Source organism: Phodopus roborovskii, unplaced genomic scaffold (assembly GCF_943737965.1).
Source record: "Phodopus roborovskii unplaced genomic scaffold, PHOROB, whole genome shotgun sequence".
In the NCBI taxonomy this organism is placed as follows: Eukaryota; Metazoa; Chordata; class Mammalia; order Rodentia; family Cricetidae; genus Phodopus; species Phodopus roborovskii.
The window spans coordinates 8,923,969-8,937,750 of record NW_026126448.1 but is presented as its reverse complement, the minus strand read 5'-3'; the positions used below and the strand labels follow the sequence as shown (position 1 = coordinate 8,937,750).

General features: G+C 43.6%; 2 protein-coding genes across 2 annotated transcripts; both read right to left on the bottom strand.

Moving 5' to 3' along the window:
• Positions 1 to 2,233: 2,233 nt before the first annotated feature.
• On the bottom strand, positions 2,234 to 3,593 carry LOC127225039 (putative olfactory receptor 2B3). The gene is made up of 2 exons (XM_051188313.1): positions 3,464 to 3,593; positions 2,234 to 3,191 (listed from the first exon to the last, which is right to left on the bottom strand). Exon 2 carries the CDS (start codon positions 3,179 to 3,181, stop codon positions 2,234 to 2,236), a length of 948 nt encoding a protein of 315 aa, XP_051044270.1. The 5' UTR covers positions 3,182 to 3,191; positions 3,464 to 3,593.
• Positions 3,594 to 12,356: 8,763 nt separating this feature from the next.
• On the bottom strand, positions 12,357 to 13,304 carry LOC127225070 (olfactory receptor 2B6). The gene has a single exon (XM_051188332.1). The coding sequence runs from the start codon at positions 13,302 to 13,304 to the stop codon at positions 12,357 to 12,359; it is 948 nt and encodes a 315-aa protein (XP_051044289.1).
• Positions 13,305 to 13,782: the final 478 nt, after the last annotated feature.

Here is a 13,782-nt window from a genome sequence, read left to right as displayed (position 1 = left end):
AATTTAAGTTGGAGGACAAGTTACTGGGGAAAAGGATTTCTATTTTTGTTTCCACAGAAAATGAAAAGATGTGGATTCCTTCCAGACTAATGTGATTTGATCACGCCAGACCGCCTGAAACAGAGTACAAGGTGACCCTACATTCAAAACAGCTGGACAAAGCAGCCTTACAGTCTACAGCCAGGATTTCTGCATCTTCTTAGAATCCCCCATGACAGCGCCCCTTACCAGCAGGAAGTTGTTTGGAAATAACAACGCCCAAATTCCCAAATATTGTGTATAAATGTTTGTTTTCATTTAATTGGACTTTGTTATATAAAATAAATTTAAAAAAAAAAAAGAATTAACAAATGCTGGAACATTTCCTCCTGCCTCCTGCTGGTGGGAAGACTTGAAGAGGGAAATGTCGATCTTAAAAAGATGGGTAAAGTTTTCCAGGCAGGGGTGGCACATGACTTTAATGACAGCATTTGAGAGGCAGTGACAGACAGAGTCTGAGGTCTGCCCAGTTTACAGAGAAGGCCCCAGGACAGCTAGGGCTACACAGAGAAACCGTCTTGAAAAAACAACAAAAATGTCTCCTGACAACCCTCTTAAAATCTACGCTGCCTCCCTGTGTGACAGACTCTGAGGGGTCAGCAGAGTTTCCCAAGACTCTACAGAACAAACTTGTCTGTATCAGGGATTTCATGGGGTCATAAGCTGGGCTTCTGTACTGCTAAAAGATATCCAGTGATCTTCCCGCCCCAGCCTCCTCAGTGATGGGATTACAGGCATGCACCACCATCCCTGCTGCTTCAGCTTCTAAAATCAAATGCATTAATAATACCACTGCTATTCAGTCCAGATTTGAGTAAATGTTTATTAAGATCTCTATCACGTGAGATATTAATGATGAAATCTTTGAGCAGTGCTAGCTGGTTGTATTTGGAGTATCTTCATGCAACATCTTGAGGGACTGTCCTGTTTTCTTCAGAGTTTTATTGACTTGAGTTGATGAGTGTCTAACTAAATCCACAGCAGACCAGAACACAAACAAATGCTAAGATTGTTATCAGCGATTACTTTCTTAAGAGCAAAGTGGCTGCTCTTCTGGGCTGAGATAGTCTCAGATGTTGCTTGGTAACTTGGATGTTAGGAATAGATATGGAATAGAACAGTGATGTTTTTACAGAGATGCACTGTACCAAACATCATTCAGAGACCTTTACCTATTTTGGCCTCTTACAATTGTCCCATAAGGTAGTTGTTTGCTATAATTATTACCAAGTCATCAGTCAGTCTACAAAGTATAAGCTTGTAATCTTGATAATATAATTCAGATGATCCATCAACTATGAATAAAGAGGTTGCTGCTGATGGAGATGGTATCCTAGACATTGGCGATAACCAGTCCCTATATTCTTTTCCTAATATGATGTTTAATATTGTCAACTTGATGGGAATCTAGAATCACCTTTAAGATAGCCTCTGAGTATGCCTGTGAGGCATTATCTTGATAACTTTAGCCTCTGGGAATGCCTGTGAGGGCTCATCTAGATTATATTAGCTAAGGTGGGAAGATCTGTCTTAACCTTAGGTAACGCCACTCTGTAGACCAATGTCTTGTAATTGAATGAAAAGAAGACACCAGGCTGAACAGGAGCATTCCTTTTCCTCTGCTTCCTGACTGCTCCTTGGGCTCCTGCCACCATCATTTCCCCACCATGATGGATTGTATTCTAGAACTACAAACCAATACAAATTTTTGCTTCCTTTAGCTATTCCTCTTGGGGTATTTTACCACCATAAGTAGAGAAATACGATTGCTTTTCATTCTTCTGAAGACTGTTCTTGCTCCTGGCTGAGATGGCATGAGCTAGGATTCAGGGTCCTCTGGACTACCTTGTCTTAGTATCTGAGTTGATTTAATATGCCCTGTTATCGGGCAGGCACTGTCACTCAACAGCAGAGGCTAATAATTCTTCACTTGTGTCAATGCCTCTGCTGGCCCTGGAAACAGAAACAAAGCAGACACTTGGCACTCTCTCTCCAGGTGGATCACTCGATGCTTGAGAATAGCTCACCTTCTGGAACATCAGCTACATCATACAGAAACCCACCTTTGCACATCATCTCCCTTAACCGTCAGTGGAAGATTCCTGCCCATCCCTATGTGATGAGGAGCAATAGGTTGTAATGGCCACAGACTGCTCTTTGGAGTCCAATTGTGGCCTTCTGTGTTCTGGGGGTCTCACTTAGTGGCTCCTCCCCAGCCCGCTACTTTGAGGAAAGCCCTCTTCACATCTTTGTTTCTCAGACTGTAGATTATAGGGTTGAGAAAGGCAGAGATGACGTTATAGAACAGAGCCAGTTTCTTGTCCCTCTCTGGGGAGGCGTTGGCTCCAGGGTTCATATACATAAACATGGCAGGTCCACAGAACATGGTGACCACAGTGATGTGGGAGGCGCAGGTGGAAAAGGCCTTCAGTCGACCTTGGGCTGAACGGATTCTCAGAATGGTGGCAAAGATGCAGACATAAGAGGCCAGGATGAAGGAAAGAGGTACCAGGAGAAGGATGAAACCCAGGATAAAATCTACTTGGTCATTGAGGGATGTGTCTGCACAGGCAAGCTTCAGAACAGCAGGAACTTCACAGAAGAAGTGATTGATCTCATTGGGGCCACAGTAGGGCAGCCTCATAGTGAAGACAGTGTACACTAGAGAACAGCTGATGCCCCATAGTCCACAAAAGACCACCAATGCCCCACACAGCCAAGGCCTCATGATAACCTTGTATCTGAGTGGGTGGCAAATGGCGACATATCTATCATAGGCCATGACAGAGAACAACCAGCCCTCAGTGATGCCTAACACCAGAAAAATGTACATCTGGGCCACACACCCAGAATAGGAGATAGTTTTCTTCTGGCAGACAAGATGCACCAACATCTGGGGCACTGTGGTGGTGACATAGCTCATATCCAGCATGGAAAGGACACTGAGGAAGAAATACATGGGTGTGTGGAGGCGGGAGTCCAGGTGGATCAAGGTGACAATGAGCCCGTTGCCCGCAAGTGTAGAGAGGTAGAGGAAAAGGAAGACACTGAAGAGGATTACATTAACTTGGAAATCCCTGGAGAAGCCCAGAAGGATGAATTCTGACACGGAGCTGTGGTTCTCCCAGGAGAAGCCTTGCATTCTTCTTCCACTGCAGAAAGAAATGGACCAAGTGGTCCAGCTTAGAATGCACATTTAGGAGCTTTGTCCATTCTAAGGCCTTAATCTTCCTTGGTATAGATGTCAGTTCAGATACTGAGGTCTGAATTTGGAATATTTAGCTTCAGGCCAGAGCCCCTAATGAACCTTCCCTTCCCTTTCCTCCCCTCCCCTCCCTTTCTCTTTCCTTTCCTTTCCCTCCCCTTCCCTTTCCTTTTATCATCCCCTCAAATGCTACCTGCTTTCCTCTCTCTTGGGACCTACCCTTACACACTGCACTGCTTCTCGCATCCCTGGTGCAGGCTACCGAGTGAGAATGGGGATGAGACACTCCCCTTCCTGTCTGAAGTCTTGTCTCCCATCCAGCGCCTTTCCTTCTGGTGACTCAAACATCTGAGAAAGTCAGAGATAAACAAGGAAAATTCTTAGTAAATATACTTGTAACTGTGTTTATTGATCCTCTGGAAGCTTTTGGCACTTTCTTTTAGATGAGTTACTCAACAGTTCTGCCTCTTCCTATCCTTACCCCCAAAACAAGAGTCTCCCTGTTAGACTCTATAAAGTCGACTTTTATTTCAAACGGAACAGTAGCTGCCTCCCATGCTTTGAGGCAGAAGTCAGACCTCACTGGGTTCTGAGGGGAGACTAGGCTGTAAATGAGTGAGATGACATGTTAAGATCAAGACCTGAGGTGGGGGCAGTTTTAACTAAGGTGGGAAAGGAGGCCAGAGCGTGTATACACCAAAAGAGGGGATAACAAAAGGAGAGAGGCGTGATGCAGCAAGAGCTGTAAAGAACAGGTTTCCTGAGTGGCAGGTCCCGCAGGACAAAGACGGAGGGACAAAGGTGAGACTGAGGTGGCTACAGATGCATGAGACAGTGACTGTCAGAAAGCTCAACTCCACATTCCCATAGACCAGCCTCAAGGACTCTTTCTTCATGGCAGCTTGTGTGCAAATGAGGAAGATCTGACTAGGGGATGAAAATCAGATGTCTCGCCTCAACTAGATAAGACAACGGCTGACGCCAACAACAAAGAGGTCACAGAACAAGTGCAAAATCTCCCTGCTGCACTTGACTGAAACATCCAACCCTAGCCAGCTGTGGTGGCACACACCTGTGTTTCCAACACCCAGAAGCCTGAAACAAAAACATGTTGCGTTCCAGGCCAGCCTGGGTTACACAGAGAGTTCAGGGGGCAGCCTGAGCTACATAATGAGCCCCAGTCTCAAAGAAAAGCATAATCCAAGTATAGGAAGCCCAGGTGAGACAATGCGTTATTGGGAAGCACCAGGTCAGTATAGAGAGAATCCTAAAGGCCAGCATGAGGCTACATCATTGAGAAAGGATCCTAGTGATCAGAGCTGGTGCCACAGTCTGCGTCTGCAGTAGGCAGACTATATGCTGAGCAGCATTCTTATTCCTGGCAGAACCTTAAGGGGGCTGTGGACAAATCAAACAGGCTGTGAAGAAGGATCTGGACGCCATGTAGTGTGGGTAAGAGTTGAAACAAAAAGGGACATTTCTTCTATAGAACTGATAGGTTAAGAGCATCCCAGAATCAGAGACCTCTGTAAGTCTACAACTCTACAAGTCATGTGGAGACACAGCTGAACCTTTCTTTGTGGGCCCAGTGAATCTTACCCTTGGAGATTCCAGAAGACGGAGTTAGGCGTCACATCAAGAAGGAAGGTTTCAGTGTAATATGATGTTACTGGGGGCAGCTGTAAGGTACGCTCAGGTGCCCTGCAATTCTGTATTCCAAAATAGAATCAATGAGATTAAACAGACACCCTCAAGAATGCACTGCAGCCAGACCTGCTCATGGTGGAGTAGGGGAGCGTCTAGCACACTCCAGAGGGAAGGAAAGTGAATTTGCCACGTTTATCTCTTCTCTTGTCCTCCAGCTTCCCTAACCCTGGTGCCTAAGCTACTGCAGAAGCTCCTAGTAGACATCTCAGTTGCCAGTCCCTGCTAAAACCTGACCAGAATATGATGCAGAGTTGAGAAAATGAGAAATGTGGTACAGAAGGGAGATGAGGAGAAGGACCAGGGACAGGTAAAGGAATCTGAGCACTTACAATCGCCTAGGCCAGAGGCATTTCAGAAAGAATGGTAGGATGCCAGGCTCCACTCTGCTACTTCCCTGACCTTCTCCAATAACACTGCTTGCTTCTCTCTAGTTCCAGTGTCTGCCTCCAGCTTTCTGACTCTCATAAAGCCTCAAACAATCTATTTTAAAGCCACTACTGAAACTTCTCATCTCCATCTTTACCTTCACTACCAGTCCCCTTGTGCTGCATCTCAGTCTAAGAATCCAAACCCCGGAATGCTGAGGGGAGACCACTGCTTTATCCCCATGGACTCAGCCTCCTGCTGCTTCTGCTTTTCTCTGTTGCAACTGAACAACATAACAACAAATAGCAATGCAAAGAAACAGAGAGAGCCACACAGAGACATCAGTGATAGAGCAGGACAGAGGTCAGTGAGAAGAACAGAATCCAGAGCTGAAATTCTGGTGTGAGTGGAAGGGAGTAGGCAGTTGTTGTGCAAGCAGATGGGGTTGAGGGTGGGGATGGGAGGTCTGATGGGTGATGGAAACAGATGGAGTGCATCGGGTAGGACTGTAAGGGCTATACATCTCAGGCGACTACCTCTGCCTTCCTTACCTGACCTGGGCTTTGTGTGAAGGTTGAGCCAGGAGCAGGCTATGTTTTCCTTTAACATTCTGCTCCCAATCCTCAGGGAAGATGAAGTTGAAGCTTCTTAATGAGCCCCCTGATCCTTTGGGTCCTCTGGGTCCCACTGCAGCCCTCCCAGACCTAAAGCACACTTCTCACCATTTCCCTAGGCACAGAATGCCTCATAGCCAACGTCCTTGATCCCCGCCAACTCCAAGTCCCCTGTTGCTGAATCCTTTCCCCACTTTGCTGTCCAGTGGAGATGGATGAATGAAGATCAAGTGCAGTAAATGCATAGACTAAGAAATGCAAGGTCGGGGCCTATGCAAGTGGATCAGCTGCTAAATAACTCATTGAACAAACATGAGGACCTGAGTTTAATGCCACAAAAACCCCATGTAAAAGCCAGACACAGTGATGTGCACTTGTAATCGCACAGAAAAGGAAGCAAATAATGCAGAATCTTTAGGGTTTTCCCACCAGCTAGCTAGCCTAATTGGTGAGCTCCAGGCCCATGGGAGATTCTGTCTCCATATAAAGTGGACAGCACCTGGTAACAAACTAAGGTTAACATCTGGCCTCCATACATGTGTGCACATGTATGTGCATATACATGGGAACATGCACAGATACACAGGAAAGACTTGTAATAGTGAAGGCTGGACATACATGTTGGGAAAGCTTTGCATGGATCATAAAAAAAATGAATACATTTCTCGGGGGCTGTGGAGGGTCAAGCACTAGAGCTCTTGCGCTCATCTTCCCAAGTGTCTCATTCTCTCTAACATGCTGTGCTGGGCACTGGGCTATGTTGTGTCCTGAAATTTTGTAGACATGAAGTACTTCAGCTTTCTGGAGGGAAAGGACTAGGACTTAAGCAACAGTGGAATCCTTCAAGGAGCCTGGGGCAAGATGAGAGCAAAAATCCAGGAAGACCTTAAATCAAATCCTGGTTATACCACTTACTAATATGGTAATAGCTGACAAGACACCAACCCTCTGTACTTCAGTTTCCACAGCACCAAAATGAAGCAATAATAGTATAGGGCAGTTATAGGACTAAATATGAGCATATTTGAAGCAGATTGCTAAAATATGCACATAATTGAGGCTGGACATGATATTACAATTGATTTATTCCAATCAATGCTCATAAATCTGTCCCCACTGGATTTCAAATATGGAGATGCCATGGGTCCCAAAGGACCTTGGATTGGGAAATCCAAGGGTCTTGGGTGTGGGGACCTTGAGTGCCAGATTAAGGTGATGAAAGGTGTGCTTGGGGCTTAGAAAGGCTGTGAGGGGACCTGGAGTTTTCCACAGCACAGAAGGCACATAAGGCATGAAAATAAGGGCTGGAGAGATGGCTCAGTTGTTAAGGTGGCTGCTGAGCAAGCCTGAGGACCTGAGTGGATTCCAGGAATCCATATACAATTTGGGTATCACATCTGTGACCCTAATTCTTGGAAGTTGGGGCCAAAGACAAACAGATCCTTGGCCAGTCAGTCTAGCCTATTGGTGAGCTTTTAAGTTCAGCCAGAGATCCCATAAAAAAACAAACAAAAACAAAACAAAATAAGACAGGGAGCCATACCATTGAGTTATCACAGGTGAAGCTGTCAATTCTGAGGTAATCACACAGCATTTTTCTAGTCCTCTGGTTCTTACAACCTTTCTGGCCATTGTCCCATGGGTTCCACTGAGCCTTAGGTTGGAGTTTGTGTTGTAGATGTGTTAACTGGAGCTGGACAACCCACAATCAGTTGCTCTCTGCATTTTGACCAGCTGTGGTTTTCTGTAATGGTCTCCATCTGCTGCAAAGAGAAGTTTCTTTGATCAGAGTAGGAATCGCAGTTATCTGTGGCTGAATTACAATTGCTCTGATTTAGGTCTAACTCATGACCTTCACATGCCGCTTATAGGACCTCAGAGAAGTTCTCTACACAGTATCTATTACATTATCATATAAAATTATTTTACATGTTACTGAGAGACATCAATTTATACTTGTCTTTTCTTGTGATGCTTTGAGTTAGGTATGAGAGGGGTGTGTTGGAAAGTTCTACCTTCTGTTTTGTCTGTTTTGAAGTTTGAAAGGATTGGTGTTGGGCTTTACAAGCTGGGTAGAGTGTCAGTGAAGTCACCTGGTCCTTGAGCTCTTCTTTGGGAAATGGGTAAATAATTAAATCAGCTAATGTGTTGTATTTTAATTTCCTACTCCCCTTTGAAACAGTTCTACTACTTTATATCTTTCTAAATGTGACACACTTTAAGGCTACTTGACTTAAAGTATTTCCTTGTAATCTTTGTGTAAGTCCACAGTAATGTTCCCTCGTTCACTGCAAATTTTAATGATTTATGTGCTCTCTCTTCTTTTCCTTTGAGAGTTTCATTTTTGTCAATTTCATTGATCTTCTAAAGAAATCACTTTTTTGTTTTATTCATTTTCTCAAACATTTCTACTCCCCATTTTGTTTATTCCTGCTTGAATCTTGGCTTTCCTGACTGTTTGCTTCTTGTCTTGTTGTTCTCTTTTATGTTTGATTGATGAAATAAGACCTCACACTCTATCCTGGACTAGCCTCCTGCTTCAGGATCCTAAGCACTGAGATCAGGCAAGAGCCATCACCCTTGGTAGTTTTCTGTCATACATTAGCTTTCTTAGGGTTGGTGAGTTCCTCAATATAGAATTTTTATAACTTAAAATTTCCCTGTAAGTATCATTTTTGCTGAAATGCATATATTTGTGTGACATTTTGCTAAATTTGTTAGTTACCTCCAGGGGATTTTTCCTTCCACTTTTAAAATGTTTGTATAATATATAAATGGGTGTTTTGTCTGCATATACATCTAACATCAGAAGAGGACATCGGGTCCCACTACACTATATTAATAGACAATGGTGAGCTTCCATGTGGGTGCCGGGACTTTAAGAGCAGTCAGTGCTTTTAACCGCTAAACTATTTCTCCAAGCCCCATGAAAATTTTGACTTTCCTTTTCCTTTTCTTTGTTTTTCTAGATAGGCTCTCTCTCTCTCTCTCTCTCTCTCTCTCTCTCTCTCTCTCTCTCTCTCTCTCTCTCGCTCGCTATAAACCAAACTGACCTGCCTCCTGAGTGTTGGAACTAAAGGCATGCTGCATAATGCTGGGTGACATTTTTTAGGTTAAAAGTGTGTGTGTGTGTGTGTGTGTGTGTGTGTGTGTGTGTGTGTGTGTATCTGTCTGTCTGTCTGTCTGAATGCCTGCATGTGTATATGTAAACTGCTGTGTGACTGATGCCCAAGGAGACAAGAAGAAGGTGTCAGATGCCCAGGAATTTAAGTTATAAGCTGCTGTGAGCCACATGACATGGGTGCTGGGAACCAAACTTCCATCCTCTGCAAAAGCAGCTAACACCCACTCTCCAGCCCCTGTTTTGAACACAAGGTCTTCCGTACTTCAGGCATCTTTGTGTGTGACGTTACATGGGGTCTTTGTAGGCCAGAGTTGAATGCTTAGTCCATGGTATTAAGAACTTTAAAATCTGAAAACGAATAGGAAACTTCCTGAAGAAACGCACAAGGCACTTTTATAGGAAACTGGGGGGGGGGGGCTGTGGGTATATAGGGCCCCGCCTCTGCAGACACCTGAGAAGCTGGTGGTAGCCCAAGCACAGGGGGGCATGTTGGGAGGGGGGAAATTGGGTGTGCCTGCTGTGGGTTTTCGGTGCTTTGAGAACTGTGAGAAGAAAGCCCCCTTCGTCTCCACAGATGCCCTCATGTGCCCCTCATGTGGCCCCTCATGTGGCCCTTATGTGGCCTCTCTAATGACCCCGGAGCCTTTTTCTTAATAAATCCCCAAGAAACACAAGAATGTGTTGCCCAAATCTATTTCTATCTGTAGAAATCCAAGGCTCCTCTTCTCCAGGGCTTTCCTCCTTCGAGGCTGGGTCCTTCAGGTGTAAACCCACCCTGGGACTTCCGTCTGACAGTCCCACATCACCCGGAGAGCGAGTTCTCTAATGCTTGGGGAAATATTAGCAATGCGAGCACAGTTGCTTTCTATTCTGGAGAAAACTACTGATGAGCAAAAGCACATTTTTTTTAGCATCTACTGGTCTTTTGTAATAGTTTAGCTCTTCTTGGTCTATAGACCAAACTTTTTCTTAGTATTTCCTATTTTTTATTGTTTAAAAAATTATACAATGTATTTTGATCCTATTCTTTTATCTCATCCAACTCCCTACCCATCCAACTTCATGCTATCTCTCTTTCAAAAAAAATTAAAAAAATAATAAAATCAAATAAGACAAATAAATACAAAAGGAATAAAAACAAAAGAAAATAAATACAAAAAAACTTCTTTCAAAGCAGTTAAAGCACCTAGGATGTTTTAAAATTTAATCTTGTGTTTGTATGGGAAAATGCTTTCTTTAAAAGATTTGCTTTTGGTGAAGATTTGTGTTACTTTTGCTAAGTACTTTAATAATTTTCCTTAAATAAGAATGATAGAAAAAAAGTAATACAGAAATTATTTATTTACTTTATATGTGTGAATGTTTACACTTCATAACTACTTGGAGCCTCCAGAAGCCAGAAGAGGGCATCAGATCCCCTGAAACTGGAGTTACAGACTATTAATGAGCCACCATGTGGGTGTTGGGGAATTGAACCTGGGTACTCTACAAGAGCAATGAGTGTTCTAAACCAGAGTCATCTGTCCAGATATTGATAGAAATTTGACTTGATTTGAAATAGCAGAAAGGTTTGGTTCCTGATTAGTGTGTCTGCTGATGTTATGAGTGTGTCCCATTAAAATCAATCAATCAATCAATCAATCAATCAAAATCTCTCTCTCTCTCTCTCTCTCTCTCTCTCTCTCAAACATGACTCTGTATATGCAGTCAATTGCTACCATGAATGTTCCCATAACACCTGACTGGACAATGACTCTGTCCTTCACATCCGAGGTGGAGAAACACATGTTTCTGTTGATAGTTGAATGGCTCTGAGGTGGCAATGCATATTATTATTTAGATACAAACTCCTCTTCCCATTCGTGGTTTAAAGCAATTTTATAGTATAGCCAATAGGACATGTCACCATCCCCACTTTGGCCAGAAGAGGACTGGATTCTGGAGAGTGGAGTTTGTTTCTCAAGATCTCAACAACTGAAGCCACTGTCAAAGCCCAGGGCTCTTCCCACTGTCTTGTGTCTCTCTGGCTGGGGCAGCAGAGGAAATTGAAGGGAAAACCAGTTGTTGAAACTTGGTAAGTAAAAGTCGGTGTGCCTAGGAAGTACAATGGGAGCAGACACGACAGAATCGGAGAGAGACCCACGGAAGAGAAGCTCTGAGAGCAGAGCTGAGAAACTCAAAACAATGATGAGGATGGAACGAGGAAGAAAACCTCCCACAACAAGCATGTATTGAGATGTCGTTACTGCGCTGCACAATGTGTTAGCTCGCAGCTGCAGAACTATGGTGAGGAAGGGCTGATTTCTCAGCATAGCTCTAGACTGCAGGGATCTGGCCCTGCTATTATGACCTGAGAGTAAGAACCTTACCCTTTTTAGAGACAAGGTCTCAATATATAACTCTGGCTGTCCTAGAAGTCTCTGTGTAGACCAGGCTGGCCTCAAACACAAGGCAATTCACTGCCTCCCGATTAAAGGTGGGATTAAAGGTGGGCTCCACTTTGTATAGCTAGAGCAATATTCTTAAATATTTTCATTTTCCTCAGTCATAGCCATCCACTGTCTAAGCTAAGCTTCGGATTCTCTCTTGAATGTTTCAGAGTCATGTGTAGTACATAAGAATCTGGACCTTGGAACTAGTCCCTGGGTTCAAACTTCCCAGCTGGATGACATATAGAAAATTATTTAGTGTTTTTGTATTTTAGTGTTTTTGTTTGTATGAAGGAGATATTACATACCTCTAGAGTTAACATGAAATAATAAATACCTATCAGTCAGGCAGAGAGAAACACATCTGTATTTCCAGATATCCAGGAGTCTAATTACTTAAGCATGTAAGTTCAAAACCAATCTAGTCAATGTAGTGAGACCCCCACCTCAAGGCAAAGAGGAGGAGGAAGAGGAAAGAAAAATGGAACTGAAAAGCACCACAAAAAGAAAAAGAAAAAAAACCATAAAGTACGGAGTGAGTGGTACATAAATATAATGTTAACTATTATCATTTGGACGGAATGCATATTACCAAACACATTTGACAACTGAAAATTAAATCCCAGAGAATGAGGTGACTGTTCCAAACCAATGTGACTTTTCCATAGCCACAGAAGGTCAATGACATGGCTAAATCTTGGGCACAATTCTTTAAATCTTTTCCTATGTATACATTAGCACAGTTATGAAAAGTCTTTTCTTCTTGTGTTTCCCCCATCATGAGAATCCTCTCATTAACTCCAGGAATTTCGGTGAAACTGAGTGGCAAACACAAGAGACCAGAGGCACTGTAGGTAACCTTGTTCCATGGCCTACAGAGTGTCCTCGCCCCTTCCAATTAACTTGAAAAAAGCCCTCTTCACATCCTTGTTCCGGAGGCTGTAAATAATGGGGTTAAGAAAGGCAGAGATGACATTATAGAACAAAGCCAACTTCTTGTCATCTTCTGGGGTGGCTTCAGAGCCAGGTCGCATGTACATGACCATGCATGGAATACAGAACATGGTGACCACAGTGATGTGTGAAGCACAGGTGGAGAAGGCCTTCACCCGACCCTGGGTGGAACGAATCCGTAGAATAGCTATGAAGATGCGAACATATGAGGCTAGGATGAGGGATAATGGTATTAGAAGCAAGATGAAACCCAGAATGAAGTCCACTTGGTCATTAAGGGATGTGTCTGCACAGGCCAACTTCAAGACAGCGGGGATTTCACAAAAGAAATGGTTTATCTCATTGGGGCCACAGTAGGGAAGGTTCATTGCAAAGACTGTGTAGACAAGGGCACAGATGAGACCACAAAGGGCAGAACTGGCCACCAGAGTTATGCACAGGGTTTGGCTCATCTTGACTCCATAATGGAGTGGGTAACATATAGCAACATATCTGTCATAGGCCATAGCTGCAAAAATCCAGGTCTCGGTGATACCTAGTGTCAAGAAAATGTACATCTGAATCACACACCCAGTGTAAGAGATGGTCTTATTCTTGCTTACTAAATGAGCCAACATCTGGGGAACTGTTGTGGTAGCATAGCTGAGGTCCAGCAAGGAGAGGATACTGAGGAAGAAGTACATGGGTGTATGGAGATGTGCATCTGTCCTAATTAGGGTGACAATGAGCCCATTGCCCAGGACTGTAGATAGGTAAAGGAAGAAGAAGAGGAAGAAAAGAATCCAATTGGTCTTGGGGTTTCTGGAGAAGCCCAAGAGGATGAATTCAGTTACAGAGCTGTGATTTTTCCAGTCTTGATTGTGCATGGCCTTCTTTCTGAGGAGAGAACAGGACATATAACTGACTCCTTTGCAATCTGCATGGGAGAATGCTTTGTGAAATCCACAGATGGGGACTTGAAGGTAAAACACCCACCTCCCCATGTCCAGAGAGTAGTCTATTCAAATTGGCCCTGCCTATCTCTAGTTTAGTAGAAATTCCATTACAAACTTTTTGGGTTGTCCAACTAACTATGCCTGATAAATACCAAGGTTTCCATGAGAAGCTATAGAACAAAACTCTTATTTAGAAGAAAAGATGCATCTACACATGTACACATGCACACACATACACAAACACACACACCATAAAACAGTCAAACTGAGGAGGCTAGATATGTCTGCTGTCCCACAATGCTATTATTTCAAGACTAAGAGGGAATGTAAAACAAATGAGTTATGAGAAAGGGGGGGGGGAATCATGACCACTGCACCAGTTTATTCCTTTCTCTTCTTCCTCTCTGAT